Source organism: Brachyhypopomus gauderio, chromosome 12, assembly GCF_052324685.1.
Source record: "Brachyhypopomus gauderio isolate BG-103 chromosome 12, BGAUD_0.2, whole genome shotgun sequence".
Lineage (NCBI taxonomy): Eukaryota > Metazoa > Chordata > Actinopteri > Gymnotiformes > Hypopomidae > Brachyhypopomus > Brachyhypopomus gauderio.
Window position 1 is genome coordinate 11,584,873 of NC_135222.1, and position 14,090 is coordinate 11,598,962.

Here is a 14,090-nt window from a genome sequence, read left to right on the forward strand (position 1 = left end):
CTTGGCTTTACATGACCCTATAGTAGGGGCGAGATCAACCACATCTCCTCGACGGTGCTGATGACAGCTATGTAGACCTGAGTTCCATGCAGGTTCCAGACTGTGATGTGGAGCGACACAAGCTGCCAGGTCACATGTCCGTCTGATGTCTAGTCTGTATGCTGTGACCTTAGAAACTCTTACAATCACACATGTTTGAGTGGCAACATTCCCACAACCTGCCCGGGGTAGACAACCTCCCCCTTCCTTCCTCTCCCTCCATCATCTCCCCCTCCCTCCCACCCTGCTGAGATGAAGCAGCAGGGACTCAATTGTAGGGAGAAAAATGCTATCGCCACTGATTAAATTCTCTTGTTTTCCTCCTGGATCTGCATACCACTGTCTTATCCTGAGACTGATCAGCTGTGTGTGTATGTGTGTGTGTGTGTGTGTGTGTGTGTGTGTGTGGGGGGGGGGGGGGGGGGGGTTCCTGCTGAAAGCATGAGGTAAATAAAGGGAAACTGTTCTAATCAATTGATGATGATACATAAACACGCATCTACATGGATTGACAATACAGAGACACAAAGCAATAGGCACTGGCCTTCTATTAGCCTAAAATCAAGTAAAAAAATGGAAACCCACCATTTTGTAGTTGTATCCCAACTCTGAAACTCATCACCAACATACAGGAGACCATAACTTACAGGAGGCCACGGCAGATCTTGTTACAGAGGCTCATATGAGAACCATCTTGGAATGCAGACAGAACGGAGGAGGCACTGTCCTGAACTAACTGGACAGAATTGTATTAACAACCGGGGAGACACCTGTGTTTGTGTGCGTGTCCAGCTGACCTTAAAAAAGGAATTTTCAGTTACTGACTGGGTGAGAGTAGGAGTGTGTGTTCTGAGGAGGGTGTACATTCAGAAAAAGAGGAAACAGCATTTGGAAATCAGTAAATATAAAAACAAAGAAAGAGAAAGGGCAAAAAGAGAGTGAGTGAGAGAGAGGACATAAAAGCAGAGGAGAGAGAGTGACTGATATCCGTATACTGTAGCCTGGGGGTTAAGAAGAGAATCCTGTGGAAACATGCAGTGATAAAAGTTCGAAGGCAACACAGAAAAATTAATAGAGAGAAACAAAGCAAAAGGAAGACAAGAGTGTGTACTGAGACAGCAGAGGGGGCGGAGATGAAGAGACAAGCCCCGACAGGCCAGGTAGCTGTACGGCTTCAGGGAGTGTGTGTGTGTATGTGAGACTATGCTGCAAACACATGTGAGCACTCCAGGTGGTGATCAGAACAGACACGTCCCTCCCACTCTTCTCTCTTTTACAGCTTTCTCCAAAACCAACCAAATATCAGATAGATGATTTTAAAAAACGAAAAAGAAACATAAAACACCCTATCACCTTAGTGCAGACCCCATGACAGGGTTACTACTTCGCTAATACAGACCCCAAGACATGGTGATGACCAGCCTAGTGTAGACCTCCTGGAAAGGTGTTGACTACCCAAATGAGACCCCAGGACAGTGGTCCATTTATGCAATATTGCCAAGCTGAGACATTTATTTTTGTTATCAGACGCAGAGAAACTGGTCCACGCTTTGGTTTCATCAAGATTGGACTACTGATTGGATTTTTTCATTAGATGCTCTAAACAGTCCCTAAAGAAACTCCAACTTGTACCGAATACTGCAGCCAGAGTACTAGTATTATGTATAGTGCTTACATGCTTCTACCAAGACTAGGGATGTCCCGATCCAGCTTTTTGAACTTCCGATCCGATACCAATATTTATTTGCACTTCCAATTCGATACCGATATTCAGTGATGTCAGTTACTCTAATCTTACCACTTTTTTCGGTAACGAGTAATATAACGCGCTACTATTTCCAGTCCAGTAATCAGATTAAAGTTACTTATCCAAATAACTGTGCGTTACTATTTTTATTTTCCCTAGTAAAAATATATATTTTATCTTTCTTCTTGGCTCAGTTCTACTTTTGTGTCTGACCGTAGCGCTCGACTCCGCACGCTGCGCGTGACCCTGTGAGAGCGCGAGCGCGTTTTACAAGTAATTTTTTGCAGTGTCCTCCCGTAACGATGTGTGGTAGTATAAAGAAACACCCCTCAAAAACAGGGGAAGGAACATTTACCTGAAGAATTTTAATGTTGCACTGTGTTCCACGTTTGAAAAGTGCTGGAATTTTGACTAACGTCGCCTACTTTAAAATGCTTAAAATTGTAATGGTATTTCGTTTCACAAGCTGTCTGACTGAACAGGGGTGGGTTTCCCGAAACGTTCGTAGCGCTAAGTACTTCTTAACCTCGTACGTTTCATACGAGGTTACGAAGTACTTGGCGCTACGAACGTTTCGGGAAACCCACCCCAGTTCGCTTGTATTACGTTTACAAATAAATTTACAAATAATACCACGCAGCTACACAAACGTAATGTCAGGAGAGTCTTGCCCTTTAAGTGACACTGGGGGGGCGACTGTGCGCGCCAGGGTTGCATGGACGTAATTTTGATTTCAAAAGTGGGGGGGACATGGATTCGTCGCTATTTAAATAGTTTTAACCGTAAAAACTGGGGGGGACCAAAACCGGCTTTTGAAAAAGTGGGGGGGACATGTCCCCCCCGTCCCCCCCCAAAATTACGTCCGTGCAGGGTTGCGTTATTAATAAAGTTTCCCTCCTCGGGATTTTTGGATTAAGCAGTTTCTGCCTCGGTTACCGAACCTGCTTCAATACATTGTTACTGTTAAAAATGCACTTCCAATAAAGTGAGTATTGGAAAATTTTATTTTGCTGCTGAATGTAACTACTAAAGTAACTTGTAATCTAACGTAGTTACTTTTAAAATCAAGTAATATGTAATGTAACTAAGTTACTTTTAAAAGGAGTAATGAGTAATCAGTAATCGCATTACTTTCTCAAGGTAACTTAGCCATCATTGCCGATATTGGCCGATACAGATACCGGCCTATCCGTAAGATAAGATAATCCTTTATTGATCCCGCAATGGGTTATGCAATATTACAGCAGCAGAGAGGAAGGGACAGAGAGAGGAACTATAAAGACAATATATAAGGTAGATAATAATTTAAAAACTAAACAAAAAATATATGTATACTGGTTACAAAAGTATATGTAAATATAATAATCTTATGTATGGTGATATTGCACATAGAAGTAGTAACTATTGCATAGAAGTAGTAACTAGTAAAGGAGAAGAAGAAGTAGTCAAGTTTAAAGTTAATTAGCCAACTTACTTTGTTGTCAAACTGTTGAAAAGCGTTTTACTCTTGCTAAGTAGCCAGCTGAATTAGGTGTGTTTGAATAATACACAATGGTTGGTAAGGAGAAACTGACCTGTTTATTTAGCAATTAATAAACTCAAAATAGACAAAATAATAAACAGAAATGGCATCAGTAAACCAAGGCTTAAACAGCCATAAGTGCAAATAATTTTGTAAATTTTATTTGCTTCGCAAACGTTTCTGCCAGTGTTAGTTGTGTAGGACCTTTCTTTTTGTCTTCGGTTTTCTTTAGAAGCTCTTCATGTTTATGGTGGTTCGCTAAATGTTTGATTAGATTGGTTGTATTAAAAGTTCTTACAGCTTTAACACCACGCTTGACTTTACTGTGGCATATGTTGCACTCTACCTCTTTAGAGGTCTTTGTCGTGCTTTAAGGTAAAATAATCCCACACAACTGACATTTACTTCACATTTACATGACCATCTTAATGGTTAGGAGATGCCACTGAGCTAAATTGGGGAGATGCTATGCCGGATTTTACTCTCGCTGGCGAAAACACAGCAAAAACTGGAATGAATTATCTAAATGGGAGTGCTGGAAAACCCAGGTCGGACTTAAAAAAAAAAAAAAAAAACTGGATCAGCATTTTCTCGCGCCTGCCGATCCGATACCGACACCTAGAAGATGGTCTAAGTTACCAGTGGATGTGGATGTCGTAGATGGATGTGCCAATGCGATCAGCGGACGCACTGATGCGACTCCTACCTGAAGCTCAACTTCCACATTGGAGGAACTGTGACTGCTTGGCCTAGAAATAGAACTAGAAATATGGACTTCCTCTAGCTGGGTCGCCCAATGGAGGATGGGTTCTGAGTCTTGGTCCTCCCAAGGTTCCTTCCTAATCCGTGCCTAGGGAGTTTTTCCTTGCCACTGTTGCCCCTGGTTTGCTCATTAGGGGTCTGGACCCATGTGTTTGTAAAGCTGCTTTGTGACAACGTGTTGTAAAATGCGCTATATATATAAATTTGACTTTGACAAGGTGATGACCACCCAAGTGCAGACCCCAGGTCAGGTGAAACATCAGATACAAAGACCAACCAAAAGGATGAAAAAGAGAAATGATAATGTTAAAGCGGTTGGATAGACTAGATGGTTAAAGTGGCAGGTTGCATTTGCATCAGTACATCAAACATGATGCTTACATAATGGAGAAATGCAGTGAGAGATTACCAGTGAGACAAAAACGTGCTTGACTCAGTCATTACACACCACTGTACCAAAGCATTGCCTTGTGCATCTTTCAGCACAAACTGCTGTGCAATGGTGAGCCTGGCTCATTAGCCGTTCAAGTAAGACGTGCTTGCGAGTCTTAATGCAGAAGACTCCAGCCTGGACTCCTGCCAACTTACCACTCCACTTCATGCAAATGAGATCGCTGATTAAATCTGACCACACAGAGTGAAAAGAGGGGCTCCTCTTCAGGCCTGTGTGTGTGTGTGTGTGTGTGTGTGTGTGTGTGTGTGTGTGTGTACTATATGCTCAAATCATTTGTCATGTTCATCTTCTTTTTAGATTCCCTATATTTTCTCAATTTACAGTATAACTGTGATTGCTTATTTTTCAATGCAAAAAAAAAAAAAATTGTATATAAACCATGTATATAAAAATCCTTTCATCTGTGACCAAGACCTGCATAGCAATTGGAGTGCTGGAGCAGGTGATCGCCATGGACACAAAGGCCCCAGTGGCGCCAAAGGAACAGACGGCATCAGACTTCCCAGCGCAGGGCGCAGGCCCACCCGTCCAGCAGGCCCACCCGTCCAGCAGGACAATGATGGGTTTTGAACACATGCTTATTTGAACACGTAGGGTTCAGGCTTTTCCTTCATAATCCATTTTTGCTTATGCTACGAGTGCTAACAGCCAGCCTCACACAGGGGAGACCGACACAGCCTATACTAGTGCTGCTAGAGCCCCGCTCAACACAGGTAAACACACACAGTTTTATTATACTAAATTGTACTCCACTAAATGGAGGTGGAGCTCCACTGCCATGGTGGTTGGCCGTGGGTGTGTGTGTGTGTGTGTGTGTGTGTGTGTGTGTGTGTGTGTGTGTGTGGGCGGGGGGAGTGGGTGTGGATTACCTGTCAGCGTCACCCTGTCCTGAAGAAGCATTGCGCTGCAGTGTCTCACGCACCACTGCCATGCCATCGGGCAGACGGTTTAGCCGCCGCGTGTACAGACTCAGACCACCATCCGTCATGTAGCTAAGAGAAAGACAGGAAGAGAGAATGAGTGACAGACAGGCAATGTTGGGTGATACACAGACAGATGCACAGTCATACACACAACATTGTCTCTTTGTAACAAATGTCCTTTCGTGTTACTTTAGTGTTTAATTAAGATGCGTAGTGGAGTTTCATCTTAATTTTTTGTTTAATATGTCAAATTTCTTGTGTTATTCTATAATACTTTCAAAAAGCACATACAGAAGACTGACAGAGAAAATGTACTGTGAGTCCCATGGGTCACGTTCTCCTAAACACCTCCAATACAGGCGAGTGCCTCCCTCAGAGTATTAGTGTTAGGGTTACAGTTAGGGTTAGGGCTGGGGTTACCCAGTGTTAGGGTTATGCTTAGGGTTACACAGTGTACCCGCAGTCCTGCCTGTCTGCTATGGCCATGTGCATTGCTCGCTGTAATAGATCAGTAAGGCTGCACACATTTACATTAATGGAGACGAGTGTTAGGGTTAGTTAGGGTTAGAGTGATCAGCAGCAGCTCATCACTGGATGATGACTCTCTGGCCTTTTGCTCTTTGACACGGCACTCTGGGCCAGGAGCAGGGGAAGCGTGCGTGGGGTGACAGCAGGCAGTAAACAGCTGGTGGAGGTGCAGCAGCCAACTCTGCCTAAACTCAATACACGCTATAAAGCTTCTCTAACCACACTCTCAACAGCTTTAAATGATCACTATAAATGAGTGTGTGTGTGTGTGTGTGTGTGTGTGTAATGGGGTTAGTGGGGACACTGATTCATGCTCCTCCTGTGTTTTTTTAATAGAGCCAGAAAAAAGATCCATCTTTTTTTTGACAGGCTGCACATTAATCATGGCTGTATAAGCTCTGCTGAACTAATGTCCACTTTATCCACCCCCCACCCCCCGACATACACACACACATACTTAAATACACACGACATGCATACACAAATACAATTGTATTCTCCTTTCATAGTGAAAGGAGTGGCTTTCATAGTGGCTGCCGTGCCTGTGGAACCTACTGGAGTTCTTATTGGCCCATCAGCTCTACTCCTCTGAGCAGAAGAAACACTCACACAGGCTAAAGCAACATCTGATACTCTCACTAATGTTTGGCCTGGCTGTAGATTCCGCCAGCCAGTCCCCTCCCACGGTTCCCTCATCAGACCTGCTATGCTGAGCGCACATCATCACCTGAACAGAACTGACCTCTTGTCTGGTTTACACACACAATCCCCCGTACCAGAGTACTTCTGTTCTCACACAGTGGGGGGTGTGTGTGTACCTGGTAGGCAGTGTACTGCACTCCTGTAATGCTGTTCCAAGCAGCTCTGAGAGTGGGGAAATCTCTCACAGTGTAAAAGTCAAAGCACATTATGGGCAGAGAACGCAGGCAAAAACATCAGATGATCATATGGAAAAGTTTACATTAAAGGTATGAAGTGGAGAACTACCAATAAACGGAAAATATGAAAGAACAATTTTACCAATGTTCAAAAAAAAGTTTTTCCAGTCATTTAAACCAAAAACAACATTAATGTTAAAGGACACCTCACATCAGAAAGGAAAATATATTGTATAGGAAAAGAAACTAAAACAAACAATTTACTCATTACTATCAAAAAACTGCTGAAATAAAAGCTTAATGGACATACCTGCCAGTATTACACATCAAACCAATGCAAATTCTGCAGGCGGAATTCACACAAATCCACGTTAGGAGAATCAGATCCCAGAAACTGAGCAGCTTCTAACATTATCCTGACCGAGTTACTGTTACTGATAGAGCATGATGCAGGTGTGTGTGTGTGTGTGTGTGTGTGTGTGTGTGTGTGTGTGTGTGTGTGCACGCATGCGTAAAAATATTGTGCATGCATTCATGTATGCAGCAGAGCTGAAGTGATCCGAGTCTAAGAGGTATGTGCCGGTGTGCTGGATAGCCTACTGCAAAAGGAGGAGGTTATAGAGGGGGGATCTATAGCCCTTACACCCCCTAAACACACACACACACACACACACACACACACACACACACACACACACACACACACACACACACACACACACACACACACACAGCCTGGGGCTCCCCTGCTCCTCTGCCCTGGCCTGCACTCTGGGTGGGGGGTTGTGTGTGTGGCTGTGTGTGTGTACGCATGTGAATTTTATGTGCACGTGTATATGGGGGTGGTCAAAGAGACTGCAGAAGAAATCACGAAATGGAGAGCAAGATAGATAGATAGATAGTTAGAGAGAGAGAGAGAGAGAGAGAGAGAGAGAGGAGAGAAGAGAGACAGAATGGGAGATAGGGGTAACTGCATTTGACAGTTAACAGAACAAAGGACAGAAGTAGAATACACATATATAAAACAAATGACACGTGGAAGAAGCTGCATGCAACTACATGCAAAGTTTTAATCAAATGAAAAGAATGCAGTGTGTGAAAAAAGAAATAAGAAAAAAGAAGAGAGAAAGAAAGCAATGGAAACTGTAGCCTGATATGGGGGGGGGGGGGGGTAAGCAAGGCACTCAGGTTGTAGAACACTGCCTGGGGTGCCTCATGGCTACACCTTCAGACTGGAACTACTTACCGTAACAACACATACACACACACACACACACACAGACGCACATGCACGCGCGCACACACACACACACACACACACACACACCGATTCATAAATCTGCTTAGAGGTCATTAGAATTATGAGGTTAGACACTCTGGCCCCCCTAAAGAAACTCAGTAATCATGTCACTCCACCTTGACTGTGCTGATGTTGAAACCAGTCCCACCAGTTTTACCCTCACAGTCCCACCAGTCCCACCCTCACAGTCCCACCCCCACAGTCTCAGTCCCACCCTCAGAGCTGCCAGTCTGGAATAGTTCATGTCCTTTAGCCATGTGCATTCTAGAGAATGATAAACTACTCCACCTAATGTCCAGTCACAGCAAATTGTAAATAGAGTAAAAAAATAAAAAATAAAAACAGAATGAACTTTTCCCATGACATTATGAGACTAAGGGTGGCTGTTAACAGCCATGCAAAACTCGCACCCAAACAAGCTTCCTGAAGCCCACAGGTGAAATCACAGCTGCATACTAAATGAGGCAAGCTAAAAACACGTGTGGGAGAACATGGCCATTGTACGCTACATAATTTATTAATGAAATATGCATCATCACATCCATTCTGAACCTAAACTGTTATGACTGGACAGGCAGGAGTCAGTTTACTGCGTACTGCTACAATAGTTATTCACAGAACAATGGCATCTAAGGAGAGGAGTGGAGTGAGAAGAGGGGGAAAGAGGGGATGAGAGAGGAAAAGAGGGGAAGATACAGGGAGAGGGCAGGAGAGAGGAGAAGAGGGCAGGAAGGAGAAGATGGTAGGAGAGAGGAGAAGATGTAAGAGAGAGGAGAAGATGGTAGGAGAGAGGAGAAGATGGTAAGAGAGAGGAGAAGAGGGCAGGAGAGAGGAGAAGATGGTAGGAGAGAGAAGATGGTAAGAGAGAGGAGAAGATGGTAAGAGAGAGGAGAAGAGGGCAGGAGAGAGGAGAACATGGTAGGAGAGAGAAGATGGTAAGAGAGAGGAGAAGATGGTAAGAGAGAGGAGAAGATGGTAGGAGAGAGAAGATGGTAGGAGAGAGGAGAAGATGGTAGGAGAGAGGAGAAGATGGTAGGAGAGAGAAGATGGTAGGAGAGAGAAGATGGTAGGAGAGAGGAGAAGATGGTAGGAGAGAGAAGATGGTAAGAGAGAGGAGAAGATGGTAGGAGAGAAGAGAAGATGGTAGGAGAGAGAAGATGGTAAGAGAGAGGAAAAGATGGTAGGAGAGAGAAGATGGTAGGAGAGAGGAGATGGTAGGAGAGAGGAGATGGTAAGAGAGAGGAGAAGATGGTAGGAGAGAGAAGATGGTAGGAGAGAGGAGAAGATGGTAGGAGAGAGGAGATGGTAGGAGAGAGAAGATGGTAAGAGAGGAGAAGATGGTAGGAGAGAGAAGATGGTAAGAGAGAGGAGAAGATGGTAGGAGAGAGAAGATGGTAAGAGAGAGGAGAAGATGGTAGGAGAGAGAAGATGGTAGGAGAGAGAAGATGGTAGGAGAGAGGAGAAGATGGTAAGAGAGAGAAGATGGTAAGAGAGAGGAGAAGATGGTAGGAGAGAAGAGAAGATGGTAGGAGAGAAGATGGTAAGAGAGAGGAGAAGATGGTAGGAGAGAGAAGATGGTAGGAGAGAAGAGAAGATGGTAGGAGAGAGAAGATGGTAGGAGAGAGGAGAAGATGGTAGGAGAGAGAAGATGGTAGGAGAGAGGAGAAGATGGTAGGAGAGAGAAGATGGTAGGAGAGAGGAGAAGATGGTAAGAGAGAGAAGATGGTAGGAGAGAGGAGAAGATGGTAGGAGAGAGAAGATGTAGGAGAGAGGAGAAGATGGTAGGAGAGAGATGGTAGGAGAGAGAAGATGGTAGGAGAGAGGAGAAGATGGTAGGAGAGAGAAGATGGTAGGAGAGAGAAGATGGTAGGAGAGAGGAGAAGATGGTAGGAGAGAGGAGAAGATGGTAGGAGAGAGGAGAAGATGGTAGGAGAGAGGAGAAGATGGTAAGAGAGAGAAGATGGTAAGAGAGAGAAGATGGTAGGAGAGAGAAGATGGTAGGAGAGAGAAGATGGTAGGAGAGAGGAGAAGATGGTAGGAGAGAGGAGAAGATGGTAAGAGAGAGAAGATGGTAGGAGAGAGAAGATGGTAGGAGAGAGGAGAAGATGGTAGGAGAGAGGAGAAGATGGTAAGAGAGAGGAGAAGATGGTAAGAGAGAGGAGAAGATGGTAGGAGAGGAGAAGATGGTAGGAGAGGAGAAGATGGTAAGAGAGAGAAGATGGTAGGAGAGAGGAGAAGATGGTAAGAGAGAGAAGATGGTAGGAGAGAGGGCTGGGGGGTGGGGGCCCTGTCCTACGCTGCAGATCACTAGTTGTAGGATGATGGTGCTATGGTAGAGCGGACTGGCAGCAGAGCAGCAGGTTCACTAGGGTGTCGCCCAAGAAATGGTAAGAGAGAGAAGATGGTAGGAGAGAGAAGATGGTAGGAGAGAGAAGATGGTAGGAGAGAGGAGAAGATGGTAGGAGAGAGAAGATGGTAGGAGAGAGGAGAAGATGGTAGGAGAGAGGAGAAGATGGTAGGAGAGAGAAGATGGTAGGAGAGAGGAGAAGATGGTAGGAGAGAGAAGATGGTAAGAGAGAGGAGAAGATGGTAGGAGAGAAGAGAAGATGGTAGGAGAGAGAAGATGGTAAGAGAGAGGAAAAGATGGTAGGAGAGAGAAGATGGTAGGAGAGAGGAGAAGATGGTAGGAGAGAGGAGATGGTAGGAGAGAGAAGATGGTAAGAGAGGAGAAGATGGTAGGAGAGAGAAGATGGTAAGAGAGAGGAGAAGATGGTAGGAGAGAGAAGATGGTAAGAGAGAGGAGAAGATGGTAGGAGAGAGAAGATGGTAGGAGAGAGGAGAAGATGGTAAGAGAGAGAAGATGGTAAGAGAGAGGAGAAGATGGTAGGAGAGAAGAGAAGATGGTAGGAGAGAAGATGGTAAGAGAGAGAAGATGGTAGGAGAGAAGAGAAGATGGTAGGAGAGAGAAGATGGTAGGAGAGAGAAGATGGTAGGAGAGAGGAGAAGATGGTAGGAGAGAGAAGATGGTAAGAGAGAGAAGATGGTAGGAGAGAGGAGAAGATGGTAGGAGAGAGAAGATGTAGGAGAGAGGAGAAGATGGTAGGAGAGAGATGGTAGGAGAGAGAAGATGGTAGGAGAGAGGAGAAGATGGTAGGAGAGAGAAGATGGTAGGAGAGAGAAGATGGTAGGAGAGAGGAGAAGATGGTAGGAGAGAGGAGAAGATGGTAAGAGAGAGAAGATGGTAGGAGAGAGAAGATGGTAGGAGAGAGAAGATGGTAGGAGAGAGGAGAAGATGGTAGGAGAGAGAAGATGGTAGGAGAGAGGAGAAGATGGTAGGAGAGAGGAGAAGATGGTAAGAGAGAGAAGATGGTAGGAGAGAGAAGATGGTAGGAGAGAGGAGAAGATGGTAGGAGAGAGGAGAAGATGGTAAGAGAGAGGAGAAGATGGTAGGAGAGGAGAAGATGGTAGGAGAGGAGAAGATGGTAAGAGAGAGAAGATGGTAGGAGAGAGGAGAAGATGGTAAGAGAGAGAAGATGGTAGGAGAGAGGGCTGGGGGGTGGGGGCCCTGTCCTACGCTGCAGATCACTAGTTGTAGGATGATGGTGCTATGGTAGAGCGGACTGGCAGCAGAGCAGCAGGTTCACTAGGGTGTCGCCCAAGAAATCAAGAGGGACAGAGAGTACTGCCACAACAAGACGGCTGGGATAGTGGGAGGCTGGAGGTCTGTAGTAACCTACAGCCTTTAAAAACACTTAAAACCGCATCACAGGAACATTATGAATAAAAATGAAAAACCATTATTTAGTTGGGTCTAGATATTAGTTGAATATTGAGTTCTTCTAAAGTAGTAGAGTACAGTAGTTACAGAAGTTTTTATATTAACCATTGCTACATCAATAAGGTCTTCACCATATGCAATGGTGCAATTCTGCTGGACCAAACTAGAAAAGTTAGAATACCATAAGAGTGATGGGGAAAGTCCAGGTGTCATTATAGACAGATCATTTCAACTAGACGTAAGAGGGTGGACAGCCTCCCCTCCCCTCTCTGCAGGCGGGTAACTCAACTCCCACTCATGCATTTTCTGGTATTGAATCCCAAAAAGAAAATGAATGAATGGGAGTCATTATAATAGAAAGGGTTTCAGTTACAGTGTACCACAGCCAAAGTATGCAGCAGGCTTGTTCAAACATGGAACAGGAGATTAATAGGAAATCTACAGGTTATCAGGTGCACTACTCTACAGGCCTTCTGAGGTTACTGAGTTCAGCATTGCCAAATGAGTGATGTAGAGTCTGAGTCCCCCTGGCAACAGCATCTGGCTGTCTTGAGTTAAACACTAAAAACATGATACACTGGCGCCCTCTTGTGCCATAACCATCACTGACAGAGCTATCAAAGTGAATGGAATGTTTATGAAATGGAATTGATATGGATATTGTAAAGCAGTTAATGATCCTCTAACACACAAATATACATTTGAAACAGAATTTCAGCAATGAAAAATACAAAGAATAAATCGGCCCTTAAAGGTATTGCTCACCCACTGCCGAGGTCATCAGCACGAGCGTTCTTGGCAAGCACATCTCCATCGCTAACGTAACCGCTAACATCCACCTCGAGGTCCTCTCCTCGCTCTCCCAACTCCAGCCCACAGAGGGCACTGCCGCGTGCAGCCAGCTGTCTGCGTAGGGGTGCTGCGTACAGGTAGCGACCCGGCCCAGGCGTAGAACCTCCGCCCCGCGACTGGTAGCCGTTTCCCAGCGAGGGCGCATCCCCCGCCTGCAGCCGCGGGCTGGACTGGCCGACCCGGCTGGTCCAGGAGAGCGGTGCCGGGCGAGAGGACAGACTCAGCAGGCTTCGGCTGTTCGCTTCGGTGGTGACGCTGCTGTCAAAGGTGGTTTCCAGCGTGCTGATAAGAGAATCAAAAAGGCAATGAGAGACGTCCACGCAAACCTGTTGCTTCTAATCGTTCTTTTATTTATTCAGATGCCTCTGAAAACTGTACTAAACGATCCCTGTTGGTGTTCTTTATGGGTTTTCACAATGATAGCATGAGGAAAACGGAATAAGACTCCACCAAGAGCTGGGTCCTTTAAAACTGCAAATCATTTGCCTTTGCCCTAAAATGGACTTCGTGCACAGAGGGAACAAACAGGAATTCTGGGTCAAGTGATTAAGTCAAACAGTATATACAAAGTAAGAGAATCCACAGGAGCCATAGCTGCAGAACACTAGGACAGTGAGACACACATTAAAAGCAGCTACAGGATAAAGTGAAGGAAACAATGAGAGGAAAAGAGACATTATCAAAGTAGTTAAGATGGCATAGAGATCAGCAGGAAGACACCTAACAAGGATTAGACAACAAGCGGCACTACAACAGCTACTGCCTCACATGGCCCCAACATTTTCTGAAATGGCTGATCCCCCCAACATTTTTTGAAATCTTGCTTACTTAACAAGCTATTCTTTGCTTCGTTTAGTCAATAATTACAGTAAACATGTGCTTGCTTTATTTTAAAAAATTAAATGTATGGACGCCCTTTTGCCCTCAGAACTGTCTTAATCCTTCATGCCATAGATTCAACAAGGTACTGAAACATTCCTCAGAGAGTCTTGTATATATTGTCATGATCAATATTGACTGTGGATGCCATTCGAGTACAGTGAACTCATTATTGTGTTCAAGAAACCAGTCTGAGATGATTCCAGACTCATCAAATCAGGCAACATTTTTCCAATCTTCTATTGTCCAATTTTGGTGAGCCTATGCAAACTGTAGCCTCAGTTTCCTGTACTTAACTGACAGGAGTGGCACCCGGTGTGGTCTTCTGCTGCTGCAGCCCATCTGCCTCAAGGTTCGACGTGTTGTGCGTTCAGAGATGCTCTTCTGCATGCCTCGGTTGTAACGACTGTTTATTTGAGTTACTGTTG

General features: G+C 44.8%; 1 protein-coding gene across 9 annotated transcripts in view; it reads right to left on the minus strand.

The window, feature by feature from the left end:
* The window catches only part of nav2a (neuron navigator 2a), a 163,536-nt gene that overhangs the window by 37,516 nt on the left and 111,930 nt on the right, over positions 1-14,090 (minus strand). For all 9 annotated transcript variants that reach the window (XM_077023141.1, XM_077023137.1, XM_077023138.1 and 6 more), the window contains 2 exons: positions 12,697-13,065; positions 5,394-5,516 (listed from right to left, as the gene is read on the minus strand). In XM_077023141.1, coding sequence (XP_076879256.1) covers positions 5,394-5,516; positions 12,697-13,065 — 492 coding nt within the window. The remainder of the gene's footprint in view (positions 1-5,393; positions 5,517-12,696; positions 13,066-14,090) is intronic.